This window comes from Haliaeetus leucocephalus, unplaced genomic scaffold (assembly GCF_000737465.1).
Source record: "Haliaeetus leucocephalus isolate CR32 unplaced genomic scaffold, Haliaeetus_leucocephalus-4.0 Scaffold262, whole genome shotgun sequence".
Classification (NCBI taxonomy): Eukaryota; Metazoa; Chordata; class Aves; order Accipitriformes; family Accipitridae; genus Haliaeetus; species Haliaeetus leucocephalus.
In genome coordinates, this window is record NW_010972698.1 from 10,224,603 (window position 1) to 10,244,814 (window position 20,212).

Here is a 20,212-nt window from a genome sequence, read left to right on the forward strand (position 1 = left end):
CAAGCTGCCTCTGCACAGAGCCTGCAGTACACCTTGCCTCCCCCAGCGAGTGCAATGCAGAGTCCTCCTTTCTCCTTGAAGCTCTGCAACTGTGCCGAGAGCCTGACCTACAGCACCCTCTGCTATCCTAACCTTGGGCTCACGGAACACCTTCCTGTAGATCCTTGCCCCCAACCAGCAGTTCTGCCTGCTACAGTAGGGCTGAACTGCAAGAGGACATCTTTAAATACACTCCATTCCTGACCTGAAGTATCCTTCGCTATCCCACTTCTTGCTTCCCACTCCCCCCTGCACCGGGATCTGCCTGCTTACTTTCAGCCTCTGCCTCCCATCCCTTGCCATTGCCCTCCCCAGGCTGAGTTTTCTCAAGCAGAAGCCAAACAAACCTTAAAAGCTTTCTCATCTCTGGCTGCATTTGGGAAGCTGTGTTCAGATGGCTTTAAATGTATCGAAATAAATAGGTTTTCGTCTTCTCTGGCTTGAAGTGTGATTGTATCCCCAACTCACTTTGCAGAGGTGCAATTGCTGGTGTGAGAGCTGACCTGAATAACTAAAGACTTTGCTGCTGCTGCACTGTGAAATGCAATCAAAAAGCAGTTCTGCTTACTGTAAATTTCAAATTGATCAGCATTATGTAAATCTCACCTTACTTTCTAGTGTTATCTTTAGTTTGTGGCATTAGGAGCAAATGATATGTGCAAGGACTGGGACATTAACCCTGTGGCATTACACCTTCTGCAAGAGACTCTTCTGTCTAAAATCATTGCAGATGTTATTATGGGGTTGCACACTTGTCACCCAAAGGAGCATCCAAATATAAAGGACAGCACATAGAAAGTTTCCCTGCCTTTTTTAGAGAAACTTTGCTTTACTTTCAGTGACTTCTGACTGAACTGCTGTTTACGTACCTTCCCCATTGCCATTTAAACTGGGTTTCAAAAAACATTTTCACAGTAAGCACATCATTAAAATAACATAAGAGTGGTCCAGTGAAGCATTTAGTCTCAACCTTATATACTTTGCTGGACATGGGGCTTCATTGAAACTATTGATAGAGTGGCAACTTGTTTTCTATTTATCCTTTCTGTTTCGCAAAAGCAAAAATAATTTGCACTTTAGAGTCTTTCATCTGATGTTTGTACAGTACTTAATGGAAATATAAGCTCTGCAAGTTGAGCTAGGTGAATATTCTGTAAGGTAAATACGAAACTCATTAATACAAGTTTGAACTGGCCAAACAGTATGGGAAAAAGAGGATGAAATTTCCACCAAAGTAAAAACACTTTGTCTGTGTTCGGCTTACAAGGGATCTCTGTGGTTTGGTTTTGGTTGTTTGTTTTTTTTTTAATCTTTTTCTTTTTTGTTAAAGGGAAAGAAAGGAAAAAATGAGTTAAATGACCTGAAAACAAAACTTTTGTTTCAAGCTGAACAGAACATTGTGTTTGACCCCAGCTGATTTCGTCTGGGTGGTTTTCTTTGTTTTGTTCTGTTTGCTTTTTTGTTTTATTTTGCACTACACACAAGGCTGCTGTGAAGTGGGTGCACGGCACTGTGCCCACAGTACCTCTGAGGAAGCAGATGCCAAGATGAAATGAGTGGCCAAAATCTCTCCGTGAGTCAATACCACGGCCAGGAATAGAATTAGGGTCACTGATTATCAGTCGCCCGCCTAATCTGTAGCACACACACCCTGCTGCTCCATTGTAACCTGCTGTTATGGGCTGGGAATGCCAGCAGGGTGGAAGCAAATGGAAGAGAAACCATGCAGTTGGATACTGTATGAACAGATATTAAGAAAAATCACAGGGCACTTGACCTACTCTACAGGGAATTTTGTTGTTAAAATGGTAGTGCAGCTTGGTTTTGTTTTTTCTGACCTTGTATGGTCACTTTTGGATGTGTCTGTCTTCACCTTGTAGGAAGAAAGCTGTCTTTTCCAGTCCTGTACCACCTTTCCCAGTTCTGTCATTCAACCCCAATGCAGCCAAGGTTTGGGGAAAACAAAGGTATTCTCTCGTCTGTCTCTCCCCATCTTATTTTTTGTGGCCAAACAGAGTTCAAAAGCAAATGGATAATGATGAACTGCTTAATTTTTAGCAGAGCAGACAGTTTTCTAAGATTTTTGTCTCTGCCCTCTTTGCCTGCTTTTCAAAAGAGAAAAACAACAGTTAATATACCTGCAGGCTTGGCTGAGAGACAGCGTGGAAACCACATGCTGCCACTTTCCGACTTCCCCCCACCACTCTGGTTTTTAAGGGCTGTCAGAGAGAGATTGCTGCTGCAAAGACGTGAGTTGAATGCTTCAGATTTTTCTGGCAAACTCCAGCAGGCCCCCACCTTCCTCTTCCTAAAATTGCTTTGGCTACTTCCAACAAAATGAAAATAGCTTATCTGACTTCTTCATTAAGGGCTCTCCTGGGAGCGCACAGAGGCTGACTGGAGGCAGGACTGCAGAGCTGCAAGTGTGCAGGGTTTGCATGATGTCAGTGAGAAAATTCTTCATAATTTGCTGATAATTAGTGTGCCAGAAAGGCCCACTGCAGTCTGTGCTGCTACATTTTTTCTTTTCTTTCATATATCTCCCAGAAAATGTCAGTTGTTTCTCTCCTGCCTGTGTCTGATAAATGAGACTTGAAGGATAGACGGGAGCACTCTATCTCTTTGCCCTTGGTCTTCTCAGCTGAGCGTCCTGCCCACCAAAGCACTGGCCACAGCCATTGCTGCCAGTACCCAGGAGGAAAGCAAAGCAATGGGCTCGGGGAGGAAAACATTGGAACAGCAACTGGATGGAGACAGGCTGTGTTTTATTTTGGGGTTTCCAGTTTGCTCGGCTGGACCAGGAGGTGGAAAATTGGATTTTCCATTTTGACTGTTCCTGAATGGGTCATCCTCCAAGGAGCTATGCAAGAGATGGATATGATACACAAAGGAAAACCAGTCCTGGCAGGATACCGAAGCATGCAGGCAAAGTGAAGGTAGATAATTTTATGTAGCCCTGCTTCTCATATCTGGCTCAGTCCTTTAACATAAACATCAGTTGGGTTGCACTAATAATCCAAAGAAATTTGCACAAAAGACTGTGGGAGTCTCCCCTCTGTCTTCAACTGGCTTTAATTGAGATCCATCAGTCTAAGAGTTTTTTCTCTGAACTGGCATAGCCCAGATATATTAACCTTATCCTGAAGGCTCATTTCCCTCTTCAGACTATTTCTGGGTCTGGTCGAGGTGATGGGGTATTGTTCACATGGATCACCGCATATTTATTAACTTTTATGGAGATCACTGGGGACTCCTTTGATGTCAACTCATCCCTTGCAAGCCAAAGTAGGTCAGGCACAGAACTCCCTTTGCCTTTGATTTTAAACTAAATATGAAGAGCTGGCCTGACTACAGAGTAGGGCAACATATGCATCATTAAGTCCTCTGGAGCTAATTCTCCCCAGTAACAAATTGAGGTATAGTTTGTCACCTCGCTGACATAACAAGGAGCACATGGCAATGCACACGTGAATTCTCCATGCACCCCTTCTATTCCAGTCCTTGCCCAGGAGAGAGGAAATTCATAAGGAGCCTGTGAATTACTACTGCTTGTGGTGGAGGCTATTTCTAGCACTTAATCCTGCATTTCTTTTAGATACAACACAAGAGCTTGGGGGGTCAAGGACTCTACGAGGGAATGTAATTTCAATTGACTAGAGCAGCTGGAACCCAAAGCAATATTTGCTGGAAGAACCTTGAAGGAGCACAGGAGAGAAACTTTGGGACAAAGAAGAAAGGCAAAGTGGTGAAGGAGGTTATTCATCCCATTTTTGAATTAACTTATGCTTCAATACAATCTTCACTCACAACATGGTGGTCAGAGCGTGCTGACTGCTCTATAAGGGCTCAGCAAGAACTCTGATACAGCAGATGACTTGTACAAGGGTGAGAATGAAATGCAGCCTGCTTGCCCATAAATAGATTTGAGGGGTTTTTGTTTATGTTTTGTTCTGAAACTGCTTTGTACTCTAGCCTGGAATAACTCTTTTCTCCCACATTTCTCCTTCTTGGCTGGCTCAGATGTGCAGCCACCAGCTGTTTGCTAGGATTGTTCCTTCTCCTTGCCCCCTCCCCTCCAAATTCTTCAGGACATTATTTTCTTGAAGCTTTTCTCAATAAGAATTTAATCAAACAAAACAAAAACGCAGCAACCCGCCGCTTCTTGGACAGTGTTTGATGTGTAAATATGTAAAGAAGGAGTGTTTTGAAAATGCAATCAGCTACCTCCTGGGGACTTGAGTCCTACAACGAGCCAAGGTGACTCCACAAGGGAGATATGTGCTCCTGCAAGATTAAATTCCAGCTGCAGTGGGAGCACTGGTGACCAGAGGCACAGCTAAGTCACTTCTTAAAGAGACATTTTTTGAATAGCAGCATGATTCTCCCTCTGGCCAGGCAGCATGCTCCTTCCTGCATATTGTCGACCAGGTCCGGGCTGGTGTTGCTATCAGTTCCCACCCTGCAGCTCTGAGAGTTATTTGCCCATTTTGCTCCTTCTTGCCTCTGTGGAGCTGAGACGATTGATACCTCTGGACTCTGCAGATACTCATCAGTTTTATGGCCATATCAAACTTTGCGGGGAAATAACTCCTAATATTTTACTTATTACGATGGAGTGAAATACCTTGCACATACAGTGTATGCTTTATGTCAGAACTACTGTGATTGCCACCAATTAAGTATACAGGACGTGACTCCAAGGAAAGCCTGCAGCAGTGCTGGTCTTCTAGCAGGTCAGGAGATACACTACATACAAGCTCCTGTCCTACAGGGCTCAAGTAGGTGACTTATCTTGTTCTCATCCTGCTTAAATGGTTCTCTTCTGCTGCCATTATTATTGAATAACATACACTGCAAAAATTAATATAGTGCAATTTGATGACGGAGTCCTGCTGCTATTTATACTTTGTTTGTGAACAACAATTCACAACACTATAAACTTCCTCTACACCTAGTTCAAATTCACAGTTGATGGGTTTGTCACAGCATGCTGACTGCCAGTTATACTATCTATGATGCTCAGGAACATTAACAATGTATTATTTTGAAGAGACTCACAGGAGAGGGGGCTGTATGCTTACTTATAATTTCTTCAATGCAGTGTCCCCTTGCAGCAAAAGAAAACACATTCAAATGACATTTATCTTCTCATTCAAAAGTGTATTTAAATAATTTTCTATCTTCTCTTTAATAGTATAGATCAGAACTCACTCACTTTCACAGATGCAGCTCTGAAATTTAAAAGACTGACCCTGCCTTTTGGGGAGCAATGCTGTTACTCAAAAAGAAATGTTAGTCCTCAGTAATAGGGAGCTGGTACATGGTTATGTACTCAGCATGAGGCTTATCAGTTGCTGAATTGCTGCAGGCTCCTCCACCTTTTAGACTTGATGCAAAATTGATGCTCCTACCACTGTGTTCACTTGCAAACCCAAAAGGATTTTTCCATCAAGTCTGCTAATCCCTGTGTTCAAATTCCAGCTTCAGTAATTGCAGACTGCCTATGGTTCTAAGCAGAGACATTAATCACCCCTCCCAGCTCAGAGGTGGTTGTGTTTCAGTGGTGGGCAAGGTAATCCCTGCATAAAATGGCTAGAAAGCATGTTTTGGTCTCCTTTTCCATGTCTAAGTGTCTGCTGAAACTCCAAGCAATTTAATCTATTCAGGTGCGATACCAGGATATCAGTCGTGATGACTGGAGATAAAGTGTCAGGTTATTTGTTGAGGAGTTAAGGGAAAAATTCAAATCTGCATTCAGTTTGGAGCTTCAGTATTTTTTTTTGAGAGTAAAGCAAATGATGCCCAGATCTGAAAAAGCAGTCCCTTTACTCTAACTGAAAACACATGAAAAAAGGCAGTTTGCTGCTGTTGGATAAGCATCGAGAGCAAAATTTGCCTTTTTTGGTCTCTACCCACGTGCATCTCGGCAAAATGACCCTCTCCTTGGGCTGAGTGCTTCACATACAGCATGTCAGGTTAGTGCTGCAGAGAAGAGCCTGGCAAAGGCAAGAGAGATTTCCTAGGTGTTTTGTGTCAGTCCTCAAATATCCTCATTGTTTGCAGCCTTTAGCTTAAAAACAATGGCACTCTTTGGCAGATATTTTCCTTTGCTTGCTCTCATTTCTGGGATGACTTTCTTTTACCAGAAAAGAAACACTTGCTATTCATTTTTCCTGTGCTTCACCATGCAACACCTTCTCCAGCGGGTAACATTCCTGCAGCTGCTGGACTTTGCAGACCCTTGAGAAACAGTGGTTTTGCAATTAAATAATTATTCCTGATTGAAGTCTTTGTTGGGCTGATCTCTCAGAAAGGCTAACAATGAGCACCATGCTTGGCATGCACTGTGTGTGAGAAACAGAATACCACATACTTGTACATACAATAAAGATGAAAGGCTTGCACTGTAGTTAAGAGCATGGGATGGTTTAATCCTGAAATAGCATCTTGCTGATACAAACAAGGTCTGTTTGTTTTTTATATGCCTATTTGGGGAATGGCTGCTCTTCAAGTAAACATTCTCTTTTGCATGCAAACACCAATATTTACCTTGACAAGATAGTTTATTATCATTCTTAATTTTCTCTTCCTTTGAATGTTTCCGTTCTCTTAACAAGACGGCAAAACCATTGTATGGATAAACAATCTCAAGTGAACAAATTACCACAGCTTAACACATTCCTCCTCATCAGCTGAGCTGCAGTACCTGACCATAAGCATGTTCTTAGCTCTCTCCGCTCCTAAATCACATATTAGTTTATGTAATGCTTAAGGTGGATTAAGCAACCATATCTTATTTAGCATTTTTAGTAGGCCAAATGTGCCTAAGTGACAAGTTCTCCATTTGTTAGGCATTATTCCTTTCTGAAAGGTGAAGGGTGAAATGAGAAAAACACAAATGCTGGAAGTTACAGGGTGCAACAGTACATAAGTATACAAAACAGGACAACTAAGAATATTTTTAGGTGTAAAGGGGATAAGGAGAAAAGAATTCACCACAGAAAAGAAAGCAAACCTATCTCAATAACTTTATCTATCTCACCGCCTGAGTGAACCTTGGGAAGTACAAAGGGAAGCAGAGCTAACTTTTGCTGAACTCCTGCTTGGCCTCATGATTCAATCTCTGTTGCCAAATTCAATGGATTAAAAGAGGCAGTGGATGTGCAAAGAGACAATGTGACTCTGTCTTCCATTATCCCAGCAAGGGAGATTAATAAATGTGATTCCAATATCTATTTTCCCTCTATGTCAAGTGAACCTGCTTCAGTGCACACCACCATTTACTTCAGTTTTCTCCAGATTGCCCTGAAAATGAACCTGTCTCTCAAGTGCTCCCAGCAGATAAATGACAATGCATAAAATACAGACTTAGAAAGTATTTCTGTAGAAGGATGATGGAGAGACATAAAAGACAGGGTAGCTTATCTAGTTCCTTCCGTCAGCCCTATTGGGACTTTTCCTGTCCCAACAGATGTTCTCCAGTGCTTTGCCCAAGCTAGTTTTTTATCTCAAGGGATAAAACTTCCATCACTTCTCCTGGGAAGCTGTTCCCCTAGCTCTAATACCTCACTACTAGATATCCTCCCAAACTCCTATTAAAATTTAAGTTCTGTTATGTTTGTTCACTTTCAAGCCATTTCTGCTTCCCTCTGTGGAGACACTGTCCTAATACCAAGGTGCTGTAGGCTGTTTCTGAGGTGCAGTATCTCAGTGGAAAGTGACTTTAGATGACCTAGTTTCAGACTAACTCCTCACACCAGCTCTCCATTCCGTTGCTTCGATTTAACGTGGTGAAATGGGGTGGATCTTCAGTGCTTCCTAAGTAAGGTAGTAATCTATGCACAGTGCTGTATCAGCTCATATCAGCTAAACATGGGGACATGTCACCTGTTCCTGCTGACTGGTAAAGCAGAAAATGAGAAAGAACCCAGTAGAAGTCATTGGAAACGCCAAGTCCTTACCTGTCACTACCAGCTGCATGGTGAGGTTCTTATACAGGCCATATTTTGCATTGCTCAAGACGATGGTGTAGTTTCCAGCATGCTTTGGTCTCACATCTCTTATGCCCAGTCTGTACTTCATTGGATCCGGCTCATAGCAAGTGTGGTTATCCTTGATCAGTTTGCCATCTTTGTACCTGTTTTGAAAGTCCCATCAAGGCTCATCATGTGCATGTATGCATGTTAGCCCTCAGAAACTCTTACCCAAGTTAGGGTGGTAAAGAGTCATCCTTTGGAAACAGCAAGGGAAACACAGATCTATAATCGCTGCTTGAATTAGACAACTATTCCTTTTATCCTTCCACACTAAAACTGAGTAGCATCTGCAGTGCTATGGGGTGGCTTAATCTAACAAACAGGAAAAAGACATTTTAATGGATCTGAATGAATAGTGCCTCTCGCATGCTCAACTATGATCAGAAATGTCCATCTAGATGCCCCCAAATTATGCTGGATGTGCAATACTAAGTGCAGGAAATCATGGGCTAGCCAAAATTTATGGCATCAGTTTTAAAACAATGTATTAATTAAGTAGAATTGTCTTTCGATATTTGTATATGACCCTTTACTGTTTCTGAAAAAGCTAAAGTCTGTGACCTGGAAAATTGACAGTCAATAGGAAGGTCAGTGAGGAATCCACAATCTTGTATCTTCACCAGCTAAGAGTAGGAGAGCAGACTCCTCTTCACTGCTAATCCGATATGCAGATTGGGGATATGAATATGAAATGGGCCTGACTTTGCCACACACAGAGCTTTAGGCTTGGTGGAAGGAGAAGCTGGGGCATGTGTCCTACAGCCTGAGAATGCTGGAAACCTCCTTTACAGTCGTTTAAACAACTGTACTGAGAGACCTCCAACATCAACAGCTGTAGCCTCGAACATGCAGGGAAGGCAGCTCTGGTGGTCCCAGGCAGCTGCCACGCAGCTCCACGCTGAGCCCTGAGAACAAAGCCTTGGCAGAGAAAAGGGAGACGGTCCCCACTTCAACTCACAAAAACATTTCCACCTCCTAAATAACAGCAACAATTAAAAATATTTCCTGGCAGCACTGATTTCACTGGTCTGACTGAATATTAGAGAAATCAATGTCATTTCACTGCTAAAAAAATGCAGCAAACCCATCCCTGACCAATACCTTTTGCTGACTGCCAGGCCCCCCTGAGCAGCACTCAGCTGGCCAAGGAAAAGTGCACTGTGTGGGTGCTAACTCACCCAAGCCACCTTCTCTGCCAGGACAGGCAAACCCATGCCAGCTGTCATATGGGATTTCAAACAGTTAAAGGTGTATGAGGTGTTGGATGAGGTTGTTAAAGAGCCCCTGCAGAATGAAGCACAGAAAAAGTAGCAAAAGAGACGACACGTGATGAAAGGGTAAAGGGAGAAATGAATGTCTCCTGGAGTTGCTGACATGTTGCCCCTCCTATTAAGCTGATCCATTACAGTACTGGTGGAGCCTCTAGTTTGCTTGGGAGAATTCATTGCATTGCCTGCAAGGATCTGACATTGCTGGTGGTACAGGATTGGAGAAAGTTATTTAAAAGTTATGAAGAGAAACAATTTCTTATGTTGAGGATATGTCCTGCAGCTTTCTGTTATGCATTGCCTCCTTGCAGACTGACCACCACTAATGGTGGTAAACTGGCAACCCTTCCCCAACAGCTTTCTACTTGAATCTTCCAAATAGTTCTGTGTCCAGGGTAATGAAACCCCCATTTTTCCTGTAGGGACCTTTTCTACAGGACTAGAAGAGAAAAATAGCATGGGAAAGAGGTATGGCTTGCTCAGCTTCACAGAGCATGTCAGCACAGAAGGGATTCACATCTTAGGTGAACTGTGAGACCACAGCTACGAGCATTCCCAGCTCTCCTCTTTTACCTGTGTGGTAAGGAACAGTGAAAATCTGTTCTAGACAGGAGCCCGAAAGAAGGTTGTGTATTCCTGATTTTGCTCAAGATGATGGTACTCACCAGGTGACGCTTGGACGAGGAAAGGCATCAACCTTTGCAGCTAGTTTCAGTGACTTGTGTCCTGATGTGATCTCGTAGTAAGGCCCTTTCTTATGTGAAACTGTAATGAAAGGTTTGTCTGGAAAGAGAAACAAAGAGGAAGACAAGTAATGGCAGATCTGCCACAGTACAGTGCTCACATCTTTGAACTGTGTTGTGTCTACCCTGGATTTTTTGCAATACAGATCTGTAGAAGCTGCAGACAACCAGACAGAATGACAAGCTGTTACTGCAGCTCCCCTGCAAAGCTCGGCCACAGCCAGTAAGGTCTATCTCCAGATGAAGGACTTTATATTTAAAGCAGAGGATACACATCTGCATTGCCCCTGGAGCAGTGTGTAAAAATGCCTGGGGTATCTCTTGTCCACGTGAATGCCAGCAGGCCAGATTTTCCAGGGCATCAGCAACCACATTCGGTGCCAGCTTTTTCAAGCCAGTTCAGCTCCCAGTTAATCCATGTCCTCAGACATGTTTCAGTCTTGAACTCTCTAAAGTTTCTTTGAAAACATAGTGCTGAGTGCTGCCTGTCTCATAGACTGATTACAGATTATAGATGATTAATGGTTGTTTTAACTAGTTGGCATGCTTCCTAATGCCATTTCTACAGACTTAATAAACAGATTTAATAATGTGGCATTATTGTTTAAGCTTAACAGTCCTCGTTCTTGGGTATTCTGGTTTAGCTGCAGAACTTACCATACACTGTAACTGTGACATTGGCCTCCAGCCTTGTTACGTTGAATGTTTTGCATACATACAGGCCTCCGTCTTGCATGGTGACGTTTTCAATTGTCAGGCTACTGCCAACTTTATTCACCATGCCAGTCTGGTCTATTGTTCTTCTAGGATAAGGGTGCTGGAAGTCAGAAAAAAGGGGGTCAAAAAGCAGCATAAACTGGATTATTTTGTTCATCCTTTCAAAGCCTGCCAGTAAAGAAAAACAGTGATTCATATCAAAATTATCATATCTCCCCAACACTGAAATAAATAATATAAAAGACAAATCAGCAGGAAGAGTCCTTGTGTGAGGTTTCATTATCAAGTCTAATAAGAGAGAGAAACAGAGTGGAACTGTGGTGCTTCTCTACTGAAATCTGGGCAGGCAGGTAAATAAGGGGATGCATCACACATCAGCCCCTCTTAGGGATCAAATCTCAGGGATCTCAGTGCAAACATGCTGTGGGCATCTGTAGGGTCACAGTTGTGCTTTGAGTTTTGGTTTTGTTTTGTCGGGGTTTTTTGTCACAGTCAGTTTTTTTCTGTCTTAAAAACCTCCTACTTTCTAAAAGAAATATATTATCACAGAAATATAATATATTATGACAGCCAAGTGCCAAGGCAAATTGCTGAAGAATTTTAGAAAGCATTATCGCTTCTGATAGGATTTTTGATCCCAGAGATTTGGCCACAAAATTTTACATTTAAAATGTTAGAAATCTAAGGAGGGTTCAGAGAAAAACAACTCTGTTCCACCATATGAGGTTCAAGGAACAAAATTCAGTAACTCCATATTGCTTGCGCTTCTGTAAATTCTATACTATATTTTCTGTAGCATCTTCACCAAAACAAAATCAGACATTCTTTCTTTAAGTAAACAAAATAAGTAAAAAAATAATCAATTTTTAGGAATCACATTTTACACTTTTCCAAGAGGCTTAGATGCTTCTTTGAAATGTATATTTTGCTGAACTAAAAAGCAAAAAAAGCAATCATTTTAATTCCGAGCATCAAACAGAACCATGAGTAATATCTCAGGTAAATGAACTGATTTGGAAAATACCCCTTCTTCCCGCTGTTTTTCCATAGAACTGAAAGGTTTTAGCACATCAAAGAAAATGCTCAGCCTCTTACATGTTTCTGCTTCAAATTTGGCATTTTTGTATTGCATTCCACAGAAAGCCCAAGAACCTACACTCAGAATTTAGATTTCATTCTTTGGTGGAGATTTCAGCAGATACAATTGGCTTTTGTTTCACTTTTTCCTACTTAATAAATGCCAAGATGGATGAGCAGATTGACAACTTGCAACCTTCATGGCTGCCTTTGAAACTTGCCACTGTGAGCCAGGATCAACAAACAGGCCAGAAGAAATGGGACAGCTATTCTTCCCAACAAGAAACATACACGCCTGGCTTTTCTTGCAAGCATATATTTAGCCTGAGATTCGCAGTTTAATTCGCAGGTTCAAGATGGTCAGATAAGTTTTAGATTCATCCAAACTAAAAATACAGTCAATTGTAGGCTTACAAATGGTTGGATGTATTTCAGAATAAGTAGTAGTTAGGGTTTACTCAGCCCTGTGAACAGATCTTTCTTTTGGGTAGGGGTAGACTGCATGAGGGCAGAATACTGAATTTTCATCAACTCACTCTCTCACTGGGACATGTCCATATGAGCTCAATGCGCCCATTGATGAAGGTTTCTGCTTTGCATTCCAAATAAAGAGTTTCTCCAACCAGCAGTTTTTTGGGAGTTGCTTTCAGAGCCAGGTTCTGTACTCTGCCCTCTGAAATGAAAAAGGAAAGGTATAACCTTGCAGCACTCTCTACATAAATGACATTTAAGATGGAGTCTGCACTCCGATTGCCTCTCCAACATCCACTCCTTTCACAGTTTCCAGAACACCTCGCCATCTTCTGTCATTTCTATGGAAATTGTTGGAAATGCCCACACAATGGAAACATTAGGTCAGTTATATGAATGCCTGAACATCAGCTGATCAAACTAACTGATCATGTGGACAGACTAATTTATGAATTACTTTTCTTGCATTTTCCATGTTTGGCTCCAACCCTCACTCATCAGCTCCACAGCTATTCTTAGATCAAGTTTTCAGTAGTGTCTCATGAAACATGTTTCTCCTGCCATCTGATAACCAGCTACCTTTTCTTTCTGAATGGGATCCCCAAATCTTGGTCTGCTGTATTTATTAATGCCTTAAATACATCAACTCTGAAATAAGCCTGCATTATGTTTATGGTGCCCCATACCAAACACACATCTGACCACTGTACAGTAACATATTATAGAGTAAGGTATTGCCTGTGTCCATTTGGGCTAGAGAGAGATGACCTAATGGGTTTTTTAGCTTTGCATTCATGATTCTAGTAAAAAATAATTACTCCAACAATGAAGAAAGAGAGAGGGAGAGAGATTTACAAGACTTTTATTTGGCTGCCATACAAATTTACAAGCCTGTTGTGTAAAGCTGAGTGCTAATTGTATAGAAGGATGCCATGATCTAATGGGAATGAAGTCACAATAAACTCTCCTCTGTCAAAAATATAATATATGAGGAGAGAAAGAACATACATTGAAAACAAAGGAAAAATAAATGCTAATTGGCTTCATATAAATCCCCAGCACTCAACAATTTAATATTTAGTTGCTTCAAATTCAGATTTTAATTCTGAGCTGAAGCTCAACTGTAAATACAATGGAAAGGGTATGGTAAATCACCAAGAGAAACTATATAAAAAAGCAAAGATTTGAATTAGCAGTTTAATGAGATTTTTATACCATGATCTTGTGTTTTTAATGACCAGAAGCAAAAAGAAAGTTACTGTTTGGTTTACCCTAAACCAGCAGTTGTTTTAATGTAAATATAGCTCAATCCAAGCAAACAAAGCCTTGGCGGGGTTTGAATAAAATACTCCTATTTTGTACCACCTCAACACTTGGTAATTTTTCAAAACCAAGAGTGGATCAAATCCAAGTTCTGTTGAATAGGAAAAAAAGGGGAAGAGTGAGTTTGCTTTTAGCGTTCCAGCTTGGACTTGCTACAGACACATACCAATTAGATATATCAAATATAATTGAGGCTAACCAAGAAATAATACCCAGGGTCTTAGCTATGGAATAGAAACATTGTGGTCATTCCTTGGCTCACAGTAGTCACTCACCCAGTCTCTGTGCTAGGTAATAGGAGGTGAACACACTTCCATTGACATTTGCAGTGCATGTGAGTACTCCAGAGTAAACAAAAGAATGAGAGGGGATGACAAATCCTTTTTGTGGGTCCCACACCATCCTCTTGAAGTTCATCTCTACAGAGTAAGGATACTGAAAGAGAACAGACAGATAGGAGGCTTGTGAGACATTCCCTTTCTCCCCAGACCATAGCAGCGACCAGCCAAGGCTGTTCTGCTTTAGAGGCACGGTAGATATTTGACCTTTCAGAGTGGTTGGTGGTCTCATTCCACACATATCTTAAGCAACATCAACATAAGCAAATAGAAAAGCCCTCCCTAAGGTATGACTGTCTTTGAAATCCAAAACTTGGACACCATAACTGGGGCTTTTGATTCAGTAGCCCCTGTCCTCTCAGATCTTAGGCAAGATGCCATGCTACCCATTGTAGGTCCCATTTCCCTCATCTCTATACTGGAAATAATTATGCTTATCTTATATGGATTTTGTAGGGTTATCTTTTTGGAAGTGTTTAAGGACAAAGTTTGCTTCTCCTAATGCTACATGCAGCTACCACATGTTTTCCTGGGATCTCACAGTACTTTCAAATAGTGTGAAGTTAGACCCCCCAAAATCGGAATTCTTCATGTTACTAACTCACCTGATGGCAGTCATCTGTAAGCTATGGTCTATGAATCTATCACATTCACTCTATATCACAGAAAGGGATGAGACATTTTCAAAGCAGCCTATTGATTTCCACTAGGCACAGAAGCAGCCTGGATAACTTAAGATCGTAAATCATAGGATGGCAGAAATAAGGAGACTTAGTAACATAGACATTTTTTTTCCCTAAATTCATAAATACTTGTAATGTTCTGAGATTCTTGAAAAAACAGTATCTATAAGTTCTGCTTATGAGGAAGAAGTGAGGATACTGAAGGCAAATGTTGAAAATAAACTAGAGCAAAAATTCATTTAATAAGAATGAACACTCTGTATACCCTTGGACAGCACCAATGTCAAGCAGGTTAGCTTTTGTTGGTGGGAATATTTAGGTGGTTATTATTATTATTATTATTATTATTATTATTATTATTATTATTATTATTATTATTATTATTATTATTATTATTATTATTATTATTACCACATGGGGAAATCCTCTATTTGCTTGTGAAAATGCATTTTACTTTCCAATAATTTTGAAAATCCTGGATTATAAAGTAGAAAATAAATTTGTGAAATTAAATGCAGACAAATAGCTCAGGAGTCTGTAAAAGAGCAGATCACTGAAATTCACCCATTTCAGCCTATTTGCAGGCAGGTGAGTGGAAGCACAGGCTGTAGGTCTGACTCTTCCAGCAGGACACAGGAAAGCTCTTTAGGAATGAGGATGTGCTGTAGGAGTGTTGAGATCACTTCTGGCTGAAAAATGAAGAGTTTGGGGAAAGCTCAATGTGCCTACAGTTGCCACATGATAACTAAGTTTATTTGCACAGTGCTTCTCCCTCCTACTTATCATATACTGGCTTCTCAAAGATGAGGCAAGTTAATGTTTTCCTTTTCAGAGCTACCTTAGCTTTTGGAGCTAACCAGGGGAAGAGCTGCACTAGGGACCACAAGTGGGAATTTCCCCAATGATGTAATAGTTTTGCTCTTATTCTTGTTGTTATGCACCACGCAATTTATTTTTCTGTCTCCAAACAAACAGTAGTCTTGTATGGCAGTGCAGTTTAAAAAGGATTCTGTTTAAATAATGCTCCTATTGCGAAGAAATTTCAGCTCCAGGCTTTGAGAGCTGATGCTCATACCCCTCATATGAATACACAATTGATCAGGTTGGCATTGTTTTAGGTCGCTTGCTATTACACTTTCAGCAGAGACCAAAGACAAAGGAATTATGACTGTGGGGCAGTGACTGGTGATGCTGCTGTGGGGAAGGAGGCACAGCGAGGCAGTTGCTTTCTTTTGGAACAGCAGTTCTCTTCTGACAGTAGTAGGAAACATGGATTTCATGTAAATACTTTCAAAGTAATCAAGCTGTGGTATCTCTGTTCAGAACCATTAGGAAAATTCAGGAAAATTACAGAAAGAGATCTGAGACCTGAGGCTTAAATCATGCTTTAACACCCATGAAGGTCAAAGCTTTAAGTGGCAAAAGCACACTGAACCAGATCAGTGACTAAACAGATCTGACAAGACTGAAAATGCTTTTTTTTGCCCAGGATTAATATCACATTAAGCAAAATTAGAAGTTTGAATTGTGTGTCTTAGCATGGGTTTATTAATAACAAAGATGATATGTAGAGTTAGCTGGGATCTGTTTAGTATTAGCAAGATGTACCTTTCCCCATACATATTTAAAGGCCAGAGAGTGCAATGATTTTAAAGTATAATGGTAACATAAGGAACTTAATTTACGGTGGAAAAAAGTACATTTTCTACAACAATAATAAAATGTGATAAAGCTGAACTTCATGGTTTGGCAGCTCTGCTCCCTGATGGCTAGGGGAAGGGGAAAGAAAAAATAACCCTACTCAGGAGGCCCTTTTCAACACTACACACATGTTAAACGTCTTCATAAAATATTCAAAAAATATATACTTAAACAATCAAACAAAAAGCATGAATGCTACTTGAAGGAAATCACAGTGGCTTTCCTCCCTTTGAAGTTTGTTGTCTATTGGAGATTAAATTTGGAAGAAGAGGATGTTCTAAATTTGTCTGATCGCCTTATTCACCTCTCCTCCCCCATCCTTACCTCCACCCCTCTCCCACCCGCTTCCTCTTCGCATGGGAAGCCGCCACCTTGGCTCCACACGGCGCTATGACATTCCCAGACAGGGCAAAACAAGCGGTGACTTTCCGTAGATGGGAGCCGGGGGCTGGTGGCTCCTGAAGCCAACACATGCCTCCCAAAGCGCGTCCCCTTGAGTAGCTCACAGCTCACAGCCTCAGGAGAGTTTCTTTGGGGAGCGGCACTCAACACCTACATCCCTGCCCCGCAGCCCAGCTGCTCTCCCTTGAGGGGGAAAAATTGGAGACAATTTTCTTTGCAATTCGAAAGGGAGATTTCAGTGGAGATTTCATTCCAGCAGCAGCCTGCAGCAAGGTAAAGGACTTCAGTTTGTGTTTGAAGAAATTACCAGGAGAGAATTCAGCTGGCAAGCAGGGAGAGCAAGGCTGCCTATAAATAAGGGGATAAATGTGGAGGTCTGCTTAGTCGAGGTTCCAAGGCCACATTTAGGCTTATGTGACTGTGCCGAAGTCAGCAGCAGTACTCCAGCAATGAGTTTGGTTGAAGTAGGCTAAAATAAGATGGGGATGTTTCATTTTTATAGCCAAGGAGGAGAAGGTGATAACACTTATCCAGGCTAAAGTGATAAGCTGTAACTGGAGAGGAGCCTTATCCCCCCCCCCCCCCGCCCCTTAATCCCTACTGACAAAATTTAAAAATAGAGATCTGCTAAAGCAATAAGGCCAGTGCTGTCCCTCTGCACGTCTACTGGAAATTTGCCATTGGTCTCAGCAGGAGCTGGAGCACGGTCTCAGGCCTCCGTGATTTCATGTGCTGTCTCCCAGGAGAAGGACACATCTAACAACTAAGACATCTAACTGCTAAGAGGAGCAGAGGTCCTCAGACCCCTCTACCAGCACAGCATCAGCCCATCTGCATGCGCTCTGCTATCACGCTATATCCAACAGAACAACCTCATCTCTTACAGCCCCTCCAGAACAGGCTGTGGAAAAGGGGCAGAGGCAGAGGATGAGCTCTTGTTCCCATTAGGACAGCTCAAGCAGTCAGCCTAGCAGGGGAATGGAAAGGCACATAACCTATTAGGTAAAAGACAGGATTGGAGTCAGGAGACCTATGTTCTGTTCCTCAGTCCGTGATAGGCTTCTCTATAGAGCAGTTCTAAAGCCCTTTAAATGAGTAACTAGATCTCCATCGATTGGGGAAGCCCCAGACCTTAAATTTCCACTTTTTTAATACAAAATGGCCTTGGCCTCCACAGACCATTCTGTAACCTTGACATTCAGATGTAACTGCTGCTGAAGGGATGGATGCTGTAGCCATTTATTCCCAAGGCTGAAAATTGGTTTGAATTTATGAAATCAAGAAAAAATGGGCAAATGTTCTGAGGGGGTTCAAGGTATAAAAGAGATAAGCTTTCATGAGGATAGCTAATAGCCAGGTGTTATACAAAGAATTCTAAAGAAAAATAGTGCCTTGTCATCTATCTTTGCCAATTTATGGAGGAACATGAAGCCACAAGCTGAGAAAAATATGTGATAAACTCAGCCTAATCCCCAAAACACCCTTGTACACTGCAAGAGCAGGACTGTGCTTCTGGATTTTCAGTGTCTTTGCTTTTTTTTTCTGAAAGTTACCCAGTTTCATACATTTTATTTTGTATTTTTACCCATTGTGTTGGCAGCCCAGACCTCTGAATTGATTGAGTTTCTCTGAAACAGTCACTTACCTGGGTAAGCTTAGGTTTGATATCTGGCGAGGTAACTCGGCAAGGGATAACAACCGTTTTCTTAGCATCTAAAATGTAGATTATTTCGGGATGTTCCGGGTGAATCTCCACAAATGGATTTCTGTAGTCTGCAGGGAAAAGAACATTGATTTGAAAAACTGCTCCTTTACTGGTCAATGACCAGAAGGGCACTGAAATCTGAGCGGGTAACTGCCCATAGAAGGCTCACTGTAGTGTGTGACAAGACTTCCAGTCACATCTTGCTTGTTTGCAAATGCCAGTGTCATCTAGGGATTATAGCCAATGACCAAGAATTGGAATACCCCATTTCTAACCCTATTTTACCAGTTTGCAGTGTAATCTTGTAAAAACTCCTTTTCTTATCCATTCTCCATCTGTAAAAATGAAGTTAATAAATCAGCTCCACAGGTCTTCATGGCACTGGAGTTAGTTCTTTCCCCAGCACTCTGAATTTCTTTCATAGGTGATATTGTATGGCAGCACTCCTGAATTCCACAGCAGTTAAGTGTTACAATAGGTTTACAGCAGTTAAGGTAAACCCACTGAAAGAAAAAAAGCTTCTTTTTGTAAATGAGAATCTCTAGAATACTGCAGAAAGCATGCAAAAAGGGAATGTAGACCCACGATATTCAAAGCTAGGCAAGAATAATCTGTTTAACCTAACAGTGCAGTAACTTGGTCACACTCTTGGGGAACTGTGGGATTTTCTACAGACTGCCACAATAAATCAGACTGGATATACATATACAATGGAAATAAATAAAAATCTGAGGTAGTTTAAGTTAATAAAGCTTCTGAGTCTCATTCACTGATTTTCCCCTGTATGAATACAGTGATGGTCATCAGAAAATTAAAATAATTGCGAAATCCTAAAAGCTTCAAGATTTTTCTAAAAAGCATTCTTTGACTTGATATTCTTATGGTATAAAGTTTCAAATACCATTCAGCTAATGCAATACCAACTACACCACACAGTGTAGGCAGTCAACCGCTTTTGGTTTGGATTATACTGTCAACAGGGAAGGATGTGCACCCTGTACAATAACCTCAACCTGCTTATCCTTGGCTTGGGACCTGCCTCCACACACTTAATTATATTTTGGAAATGGCTTCACCTAAAGCATGGGAAATAGCTGACATGAAAGGTTCGTGAACAATCTAGCTTGCAAAAATGTGCTCTGAAGCATTCTGACAGTACTTTAAAAAAGGATGTGCTATGAGGAAATTAAAATCAGTTTTCAAAAGAATGCTTAATTACTCCCAAATGACCTAAATTGGTAATGAATGCAGTCGGCCGGGGCTGACACATCCAGTGCTTTGGGTCGGTAGGAGGCCTTCAACAATGGCCAAACACTTTATGGCTTTGGAAAAGGGAAACACCTACAGTGTAGGCAACCTGTTCTCCGATGTTGTATAATGAGGAAAAGTGTCCTTCTTGATGAAGGTCATTAATGTACTTCCTGAACTCCCCTCGTATCCTCATGCCATGTTTCCTCCCTAATTTCTGATGTAATATTAGGGGATGTTTTATAGAGAAAAAACCAATGACTTATCGCTCGGTGGATCTAGCCCCCCGGTTCTTCCAGAAATTGCCCAGCACGGCCCGCCTCCGTGCAAATCCACGAAAAAGCCCACACCCTACCAAATCAAGACGACGATGCTCCTTCTAGATCTTGGGGAACCCTCCCGCTCTCCGCAGCCGAGAGGCCGGCGCTGGAGCCGGGCGAGGAGAGCGGAGCCGGAGGCGG

At 41.6% G+C, this 20,212-nt stretch overlaps 1 protein-coding gene across 1 annotated transcript in view; it reads right to left on the reverse strand.

Moving 5' to 3' along the window:
* Window positions 1-20,212, reverse strand: part of LOC104832724 (vascular endothelial growth factor receptor kdr-like) — a 135,266-nt gene that overhangs the window by 61,219 nt on the left and 53,835 nt on the right. The window contains exons 4-9 of the mRNA XM_010569070.1: window positions 18,444-18,571; window positions 13,950-14,109; window positions 12,417-12,553; window positions 10,744-10,903; window positions 10,009-10,126; window positions 8,001-8,176 (exon numbers count right to left, since the gene is read on the reverse strand). Coding sequence (XP_010567372.1) covers window positions 8,001-8,176; window positions 10,009-10,126; window positions 10,744-10,903; window positions 12,417-12,553; window positions 13,950-14,109; window positions 18,444-18,571 — 879 coding nt within the window. The remainder of the gene's footprint in view (window positions 1-8,000; window positions 8,177-10,008; window positions 10,127-10,743; window positions 10,904-12,416; window positions 12,554-13,949; window positions 14,110-18,443; window positions 18,572-20,212) is intronic.